General features: G+C 33.3%; 1 protein-coding gene across 4 annotated transcripts; it reads left to right on the top strand.

The window, feature by feature from the left end:
* The first annotated feature begins 4,829 nt into the window (after positions 1-4,829).
* Positions 4,830-6,948, top strand: LOC137807142 (uncharacterized). 4 transcript variants are annotated; one of them, XM_068607618.1, is made up of 3 exons: positions 4,830-5,072; positions 5,468-5,962; positions 6,425-6,735. In XM_068607618.1, the coding sequence occupies exons 2-3, from the start codon at positions 5,521-5,523 to the stop codon at positions 6,451-6,453; spliced, it is 471 nt and encodes a 156-aa protein (XP_068463719.1). In that variant the 5' UTR covers positions 4,830-5,072; positions 5,468-5,520; the 3' UTR covers positions 6,454-6,735. The 4 variants fall into 4 exon arrangements, with proteins under 4 accessions (XP_068463719.1, XP_068463717.1, XP_068463720.1 ...); XM_068607616.1 differs by having other exon boundaries at positions 4,838-5,072; positions 6,406-6,948; XM_068607619.1 differs by having other exon boundaries at positions 4,839-5,316.
* The last annotated feature ends 3,251 nt before the right edge of the window (positions 6,949-10,199 follow it).

Raw genomic sequence — 10,199 nt, 5'->3', positions numbered from 1 at the left:
TTAACACGCTGAATTTCTGTCAAATCATTTCCTGTCAAAAAAATATCATCCACATAAATCAAAAGGGTAGTAAATGATGAGTTATTTTGTCTAGGATTGTTGAAATCCTATAGATTTAATCATGTGAGAAAATGTTGAAAACCATGTCCGGGATGCCTGTTTGAGAACATAAAGGGATTTGTTGAGTCGACATACAATGTTCTCCCCTGTCGATGATGTCCGGGTGGCAAGTCCATGTAAATAATTTCATGCAATGTGCCATGTAAGAAGGCATTTTGCACATCTAGCTGGTGAGTAAACCAATTTCTGGCTGCTGCAATGGTGAGGAGACACCTCAAAGTTGTTAATTTTGTTGTTGGTGAAAAAGTTTCAGAATATCGATACCTTCATTCTGAGTGTACCCCTTTGCGACAAGGCGCGCCTTATATTTGTTGACGTTGTCATCTGAGTTGTACTTTATTTTATAGACCCATTTGCATTCGATGGTTTTCTGCCCAGCGGGTAACGGTGTCAAGGTCCACGTTTGATTTAGGTGCAAGGCGGAAAGCTCTTCGTCCATTGCCTTTTGCCAATTTGGATTAAGGATAGCTTGAGCATAAGTGTGAGGTTCTTTGGTGGTTGTGATGTTAGCAAGATATGCACTATGTGTAGAAGAAAACAGTGAATTAGAAAGAAAAAGATGCATAGGATACTTGGTTCCATTCGGCCGATCTTGGACAGTGGTCGAATGATTGGCTTGGGATCCTGTTACGTAGTCTTGAAGCTAAGAAGGTGAGGTTGATGTGCGACTGGATCGTCGAACAGGAAGGTCGGTTGGAGAAGAAGGTAATGGGTGCTAGACTTCTTGGCATGGGAGAAGAAGGTTGGTCTACTGGAGGTTCAGGTGTATTATGACGAGTAGGAGAAGAAGGTTGGTTTGATGGAGGTTCAGGTGCATTGTGACGAGTAGGAGAAAAAGGTTGGTTTGATGGAGGTTCAGGTGCACTGTGACGAGTAGGAGAAAAAGGTTGGTTTGATGGAGGTTCAGGTGCATTGTGACGAGTAGGAGAAAAAGGTTGGTTTGATGGAGGTTTAGGTGCATTGTGACGAGTAAGAGAAGAAGGTTGGTTTGATGGAGGTTCAGGTGCATTGTGATGAGTAAGAGAAGAAGGTTGGTTTGATGGAGGTTCAAGTGCATTGTGATGAGTAAGAGAAGAAGGTTGATCGAGTGAATGTTGGACAGGAGTGGGTAAGTCAATGTCATAATGGGCAAAATACCTTGTAATGGAGGTGAGGATTATGTCTGGGACGGTTGGCAGAATGGGAAAACACTTTCATGGAAGATGACATCCCGACTTGTAAAAAAAATGTCTTCATCTATATCAAATAATTTGTATGCTTTTTTATTAAGAGGATAACCAATGAAGATGCACTGTCGAGCGCGCGAATCAAATTTTTGCTTAGGTGAAACAACAGTTGCATAACATAGGCGACCAAAAGTTTTTAAGTGAGAAAGTGAAGGTGGGCGATTATATAGCATCTCAAAAGGTGATTTAGTTTTTAGTAAAGGTGTTGGCAAACGATTAATGATATATGTGGCGGTTAAAACACATTGCTCCCAAAATTCTAATGGTAAATGGGACTGAAATAGGAGGGCCCATGTTGTATTTAAAATGTGTCTATGTTTGCATTCTACTACTCCATTTTGTTGAGGAGTGTACACACAAGTGCGTTGACATTCAATACCTTTTTTGAGAAAAAAAATTACGCATAGAAATAAATTCCAATCTGTTGTCAACGCGGATGGTTTTAATAGATGCCTAAAATTGATTTTGTGCAAAAGTAATGAATGATTATAAGAGATGTTGGGTTTCAGACTAGTGATTCATAAGAAATAACCAAGTACATCTAGTATAGTCATCGACTCTAGTGAGAAAAAAACGTTTTCCAAAATGAGTTGGGGTTTTATGAGGACCCCAAATGTTACAATGCAATAGATTAAATGGAGAATGAGATTTTATTGTGCTTAAAGGAAAAGGTAGCCTTATCTGTTTAGCTTTGGGACAAATACTACAATTATTATGAATGGGAATGAGATTTTTAGTGATAGGGATATGTAGTAAGGAAGATGCAAGTTGTAGACACGCTGGAGAAGGATGTATGAGGCACTTGTGCCATAAATCAGGGTCAGTAGTCGAAATTTGAGATGCGTGGGCTTGGTTTGGAAGAGGGGACATGTAGTATAAGCCTATGTGTTGTTTACCCGAGCCAATCATCCTCCCCGTAGCTAAGTCTTGCAAAACGCAACCATGTGGAGTAAAAACGACACAACAATTTAGTGAACTGTTTATCTTACTAACGAACATGAGATTTAAATTAAAAGAAGGAACACAAAGAACATCTTTGAGAGTGATATTGTCATTGAATTTAATTGTGCTCGTAGATGAGATGGGCGCAGTTGAGCCTGTGGACAGATTAACATTTGGAATAAATGATGATGAAGTGTGTGTGAAAAATTGTGAATCAGATGCAAAATGATTGGTTGCTCCGCTATCCAAAATCCATGGTTTTGTAAAAGCAGAATTCGTAGACGAGTTATGAGCAAACAGACCTGCAATGCTAACAAACGTGTCACTTTTACCGTTATTGTTGAGCGAGTAAATAGCCTTTGTCAATTGCTAAATTTGTTCGGCGGTAAAGCCTTGTACGAGGTTTCTATCGGACACGTTACTAGTGTCTTCTTTGCCAGACATGATTTCTTACATACAAGTTTCTTATATGGTATCAGAGCCATTTCGAGCCTATCCTAGCGAGTGTTTGTTGGACTTATCAGACCACCCGCTATCAGACCACCCATAACATATATCTCCACGCACGAGTTGGTAGTCTCGGCGTGAGGGGTTTGTGTTGGAGATCTCACATCGACTAGAGATTAGGACATTTCATTGTATATAAGTGGGTGCAAACCTCACCTCATGAGTCGATTTTATGGGATTGAGTTATGCTTAAAGCCCGGTTCTAAACAAATCATAACAATAATAAAACTTTAAAACAATATTGCACGGTTCAAGATACTTGTTAGTTTCGTAATGATATTGATAATCAATTATATAATCTCTTTTTTAACTGATATGAGTGTATTAGATGATTTTGCCTTTTATCAAATTAAAATAATTTAATTATCTGATAAAATAATTAATCATATAATATCTAAGTAATCTATAATCCCTCAACTTTGAAAATTAGTTTTGCAAATTAAAAAGTAGCAATCATCCAAATGATAGTTCATTAAATTGATCTTAGTAATTAAGTTTTCATTGATATGAACATGGGAGTTAATATCTAATTACATATTTAATAAATATGAGTATATAATATATATGGGTCATACTTGCACAACTTATTCACAACGTTACTTGATTTTGACGAAAAAAGAAGTTGACTTTACTTAAGTTCAACTTATGAATAAAATAACACAACACATTTCGTAAAATTGGTAGATAGTGTTGGATAGTTTAAAGTATGTTAAAAGGGTTTAATTTCCAGTAGTGTACAGAGAGAAAAAAAAACTAGGATCCACGACTAGTTGAGACCAAAATTCAATTAATATAGAAGAATTAAAATTCATGCAAAATACTTGTATTTTTTTTAAATAATAAATAGCATACTTTTATTAAAAAATATATATTTTTTAGAGATCCAAAATGACAAAAAATCACTAATTTTTCCTGTTTTAAATAAAATTATTACAAACATTAATATTTTTGTAATCCTATTTTCTCTCTCAAAATTTCTTATTAATTTTAACCTAAAAGTAAAATAAATTATATCAGTAATAAATTTATTTTTTATGACAGTTATAATCAATTATTTTTAAAAAGTTGAAAAATAAAGAAGATAAATGTTTATTTTAGCAAACACTTGAACTCTAAAAATAAATTATGGTAATTTTTTTTGTAATATTTACGGAATATATAAAGCTTAACATGTATACTTAAAACTGGTGAAATTTATAATAACAAGACAAAATTCCACATAGAAAACACTATACTCTGGAAGATATTTTATTTACTTTGGTAATCCATCTTTTTCTATAAGGAACGAATTAGTTTTCAGCTGTCACCTAAAGAATAACTCTTTGTACTAAAAAAATGAATGACATCATAGTTGCTTCTAATAAAAAGAACATCTCAACATTTTAAGTTCACTGAACTATTTTTAAAACAACAATTACTATTTTTATTCATATATTTGGAGATTTTATGATGAAATTGATACATAGAATAGTTTTACAATTTAGAAGTAAGAAAATTAGCCTTTTTTTTATATAGGTGAAGTTTATGTTTTAGTTAGTAAACAAAATATAATTTAATCGATTTTATACCATCCTTAAACAACCTGGTTTAGTAAAGGAGACGCTTACAGTTCAATTAAACTGTACAACTTTAATCATATATCATGCATCAATCAAAGTCATCCAAATGGAATCACCGACATATTAAATAAATGATAGTCATATAATTATTTTAATTGCACTTGCATTTTATAATATAAAAATAAATGCATATATTAATGACTTAAATTCTTTAACCTTTTTAAAGAAATGAGAAAATTAAATTAAATTTTGTTGAAGTGTTAGTCTTAACAAGATTTAACATGCGTTTGATGATGTTTTACCACACCAATGCTTTGTAATTAAGTTGAATTAATGACACCTTGTTTTTTAGAATGATTTACGTGTTTGGTTTGCTATATATATATATATACATATATATATACATATATACATATATATATACATATATACATATATATATACATATATATATATATATATGTATGTATATAACGGTTGGGTTGGGTTTTGGTGGAGAAAACTGAAAAACAGATACATGGAGAGTAGCGTGTGAGGGAACAGAAGGCAAGAAAAAGAAATAGAACCAAACAACGCGAATGCCAACACAACTAATGATTGAGTGTTTTCCAACCATAGATTAGATATAGTTTTTCTCCAACCAATCATACACATTACTATCAAATTTGGTTCTGTAAAACTAAGATAACATTTCTTATCTCCACCTCTTCCGTAACAGGTATCAATCTCTCCGTTCACTTCTTTTTATTCAATCCAATTTAATTATCTTCTCCATCAACTGTTACTCTTGTTGCTGAATGTCACCTTGAAGTACAAGGAAATTTGAAAACTTCATGTTCCATTAAGAATATTCAGGAGGAAAGTATGCAATTTAGCTGTATCTGAAGCTTATCGAGCGTGAATTAAATCTATATTCTTTTTTGTGCTGAGATGATCAATGAATGTTTCCCTTTTGATTATAGGTGATTCATCTTGAGTAGTTAAATCTCAGACTATATTTTAGTTATCTTTTGACTTTTTTTTTTCCTTTTTAAATACTTTTATGATGCATGATGAAGAAAAACATGATACCAACTTAACTTGACGTTTGATGTTTTATTTGTCTGAATTTAGTGTAACATCTGAAGAGAGTGCATAAGTTGGGGTTGGATCTGGTGAGTTGATCAATGGATGATGGTGGAGGTTCGAAATTGAGTGGAATTAGGCAGATTGTGAGATTGAAGGAAATGTTTCAGAAGTGGCAAACGGTGACTCTGGGCTCAAAAGAGTCGAACCATGACTCTGATGTGGCTCGTCCTGGGGGCATTCCACCAATGATTAACAAAAGGCTAACGAATGTTCTGTATTGTGACTCTGATGAGGATAGCTGCTACAGTCCTCAACCACCACATGATGTTCCCAAAGGCTACTTAGCCGTCTATGTTGGGCCTGAGCTTCGGAGGTTTATCATCCCCACAAGCTACCTTAGCCACTCTTTGTTCAAGGTTTTGTTGGAAAAGGCTGCAGAGGAATTTGGGTTTGATCAGAGTGGTGGACTCACGATTCCATGTGAAATTGAGACCTTTAAATACCTCTTGAATTGCATGGAGAACCACGATGACAGCTCTGGTAACTTAATTGCATTATTTCATATATAGTCTCTTTCAAATGAATTCCAATTAGCATAGCATCAGTTTCATGTTAAACCTTCAAGATCACCCTAACCTGTTATTGTGTTTATGTTCATTTAGCATCTTATAATGGATCCAATTTATTCTTCTTTGTTTTCACCATGATCTCCTCACTGCTTATAATTGGAATTGGCGAGATCATGGTGAAGAGGGGACACAAGAGAGAGAGAGAATATTTGTCTTTTTTGTTTGTTCTTTTCACCTTTTCCAATAATAACAACAATTCTATACCATTTTACCACTCTTAGACAGGAACAAGAAAACAAGAAAAAAGCACGCACTAATTCAAAGGCATTCTGTCTATTTTAAGTTTCGCTAAAAGTGTAAAAAATGGTGTGCAATGTGGTATTAGTAACCCCTTCCTTTTTGACTAACTTTCAGACTCTTGGTGGAATTGCAGCTGGAAACACAGGAACTGTGGAAGAATAAATGATTGTTCTGATCTGTGTAGAAGGAGCGTCATGGTGCTGGTTGCAAGTGCAAGGGTGGTTACTAGGCTTTCTTCCATTTTGGTTTGGATTTCTTACATGAAGAATTATATAACTCCCCAACTAGAAAGATTACTGATGGTTCATTTGTTTGTAGAACAGCTGTTAAAAATATATGTACTTTGCATCCAATGTTCCCCCAATACATGTACTTTGCCAACATATTCAAATAGAACATTTTTGACATTTAATGAACAATATATGAGTTTATATTGGGATCAAAGGTACTTGATTATGAGTTGTGAGATTCTCACGCATCATAATTATGTTCATGCACCTCTAATAAGGTCTCATTATGAGATGCTTAAGACTTTCATACACAGATTTTCATGCAGCAGAAGCTCTTTTCTTGTTTAAAAAGAATGTGATGATCGATCATGTGCTTCTGTAAGATAATCTTGAATGAAATCCGGGATTTGAGCTGTCCCAAGTTCCACTCGGACCATATGCGTATTTATTATTTAGTATGCCATAATTGAGGTGTTCTTGGTGACCTGAAAATAAAGCATGAGTTATTCTCTTTTTGTCATAGCATATGCGCACATGATTGATGGGAGACAGCATGAATGTGATTGCTAACAAGATCTGATATTTTTGTTTAATATTCCTTATTTCTATGTTTGTATTGATTACGTTGTTAAGGTGTCCTTGTTTTTCGGTCTCCAATGAACAAATATACATTGTCTTTTTTTTTTTTTTTTCTTCTTTTAGTTTTAATGGCATTACGGTTTTCGATGCTCATGAAATCGTGGTGGCCCCATCCCGGACTGCTTATGGATCTCAATGATTTTAAATTCTACCTTCATATAAATTTTAATTTTAATTTTATCTTTTAAAATTTATATTTTGAATTGTAATTTCTGAAATATATTATTTTAATTTTATTTTTTTATTTTTAAGCAGCTGAATACAATTTTTTTAATAGTAATAATATTAACATAAATTAAGAACATAAATATTTGTTATAAATATTCATAATATCTCATATATTAATGATTAAAAGTTATTATACACTATTTTTTTTTATTTTTAAAATGTAAAACATATTTACATAAGAAAATTATCTAAGAATTATGTTTTTGTTGCATGCTTGATACAATATGTGAATGTCTGGTGTAAATGGCTCTCTCACCCGTAATATCACGGGCTAACTGTAATGTATTTTGGATTTTGTTCCATGTTAGAGTATATTCTAATAGATGTCCATAGTTGATCATGTGTTACAAGATGCAATGATCCTCTTTAATATACCCTATATTAATTGAAAAGACATAAGACACTTAAAATATTAAAACAAATAATTATGGTAAAATAATAATAAATACAAAATAAGATAAATTACTCACTAGACAAGCATGCTCCTATTATGCAATACAGGACATCGATCTTCGTTCGTTCTAGAAAGTAGGTACATGTGTGACACTAATATGAACCAGTGCATGTATCTAATTGCACATGCTGATGGGTGTGAAAGTAGTGTAACATTGGTAACAAGATGAGTATCAAAGTGTAACCATCAATCATCAATAACAACAAATGAACTTTCTTCAAATTACAAGAGAGGTCAAGGAATCGTTTGGTCATACCCAAACTATCACTATACACGCTCTAACAAATGGTAACGTGAACATGTCCCGATCTGGATATATCATGAGCACATGAATATCGCCTCAAATGACCTATTAGGATGATGATCATCATAAAAAGTCAAAATCACCCCAACATGGGTAACACAATCTATTTGGATGTGCACAACACCAATTGTGCATATATGGCATTTGGTCACGTAACGTAACTTCCAAGGTAGAGCCTCCTAATATGTGAAATTCATATCCCTCCACTGAAAAGTGTTCATGTTCCATCATGAATAAAATATTATTTATTTATTCAACTAAAAATAAATCTAAGTTGTTCAAATTATGTATATTATTTACTTGTAAAAGCGTGACATAAACTCTTAACTGTTTTGTCTGGGCAAAACATGCATCTCCTAGCTAGTCATACATGTGGGTGATTGTGACAAGTTCCATTGTGTACCCACCACACATACCTAGATCACTGAAAAAGCCAAATACAACACACTAACAAATATCACACTTTTATCAGCTAATATTGTACACACAACAAGATGTAATAAATAAGTCTTAGTTGTATATTTTCATCTCTACTGGATGATGCACTTCTCGTATACCTCACTTAACCAACTCAATTTGATGTGAGCATCACGACACTAATAAACTCTATTGTGGCATCACCAAACTCCACCCAAAGGAGCTCAACCAACAATGTTGACGTTGATGTGAAATGCAATGTCATATATGAACAAATTTGTCCCATTGTGGAGAGATGTAACAATGAAAGCACGTCATCCAATGTGATGATCATCTTACCAGTAGAGAGGTGGAAAGTGTTGGTGCATGGTGTCACATTTTCACAAAGGCTAAAACAAGACTCTTATCAATGGTCTCATAGCTAATGTTGCACAGTGACAACAAATCGATGTTAAGAATCACGACCTCGATTTGGGGATACATGATTCCATATTTACTTAACTTACGATGTGAGAGACCAACTTCAACTTTTCTTAATTCTCACCCTCCCAGATTCATAAGATTATGTGGTCAATGTAACATATCAGAAGGTTTGCCAACAGATCAATTGTTGCCCATTTGTGTCCAATTACAACTGCTGGTAATACATCTATATAAGTTGCACTGACAACTTATTCGCTATCTCTTCTACGGATCGATGTTGTCGATCTCTATTTAGCTATGACTTGAGATGCTCCATCTTTAGTCTTAACCATATATCTGCGAAATTCCAAATAATTTCATTAGTAGTAAAACTTTCTAAAAAAAATACATTATGAAATACGTATTCAAAATATAAAAAAATAATCAAATAAATTTTAGATTATACAATTTAAAAAAAAAAGTCAATCAACCAGGATGGAGTAAAGCAATGCTAATGAGGACAAAGAAAAAAAAAATTAACTTATTCAATGGATTCGCTAGTGTAATGGACAATCGATTTTACACAAATTCTTCGTACACCCAATCTTTTAGATCCTGCATCCTACATAGTTTAAAGATTTTGAAAATATCCTTCATTCCAGAAATGGAAATCCAAAATAAGAAATAATACATTTTGAAAAAGTAAATATACAAAAGATTATTATGTTTTGAAAATAAAAATCAAAACCCAATTCTGAAAAAAAAAATCCGTAATGAAAAAATTCATTATAAAAAAAAATCTAAAAACATATTTGAAAAAAAAGATCGAAATGTATTTTTATATGTACCATTCTATTTAGAGAATTTTCGTTTTTAAATACTAAAATTGAGAACACTTATATGGTGCAGGAAGTAATTGGCTAGTTCTTAGGAAGGTAATGATTTCTGACAGGGCCACTCACACACAAACACAACAACACAGAAAATGGCAGGTACAGATGCGAAGGAAGAAGATAATAAAGGGAAAACGGGGGTTGATTTCTAAATTGAAACAAGGGGTAGTTTTGTGATTTCAGCACCAGGGTGCAGATTTAAAAGATAGGGATGCAGAATGCAACAACCCCGCTTCCTTCCATTGGTCACAGCAATTCTTATGGGCCAAAACTAAAAGTAGATTTTAATAATATTTTAGTATGTGTATGGAACATGTATGTATATATATACCAAATAGAGA

Source organism: Phaseolus vulgaris, chromosome 3 (genome assembly GCF_000499845.2).
Source record: "Phaseolus vulgaris cultivar G19833 chromosome 3, P. vulgaris v2.0, whole genome shotgun sequence".
NCBI classification, from domain to species: Eukaryota; Viridiplantae; Streptophyta; class Magnoliopsida; order Fabales; family Fabaceae; genus Phaseolus; species Phaseolus vulgaris.
Note: the sequence above shows the minus strand (reverse complement) of the source record. Positions and strands in the feature narration are given on the sequence as shown.

Excerpts from the sequence above, each read along its gene's own strand:
- LOC137807142 (XM_068607616.1), top strand. The coding sequence starts at position 5,521 with ATGGATGATGGTGGAGGTTCGAAATTGAGTGGAATTAGGCAGATTGTG. Across the intron at positions 5,963-6,405 it reads GAACCACGATGACAGCTCTG|ACTCTTGGTGGAATTGCAGC; the intron begins GTAACTTAATTG and ends ACTAACTTTCAG.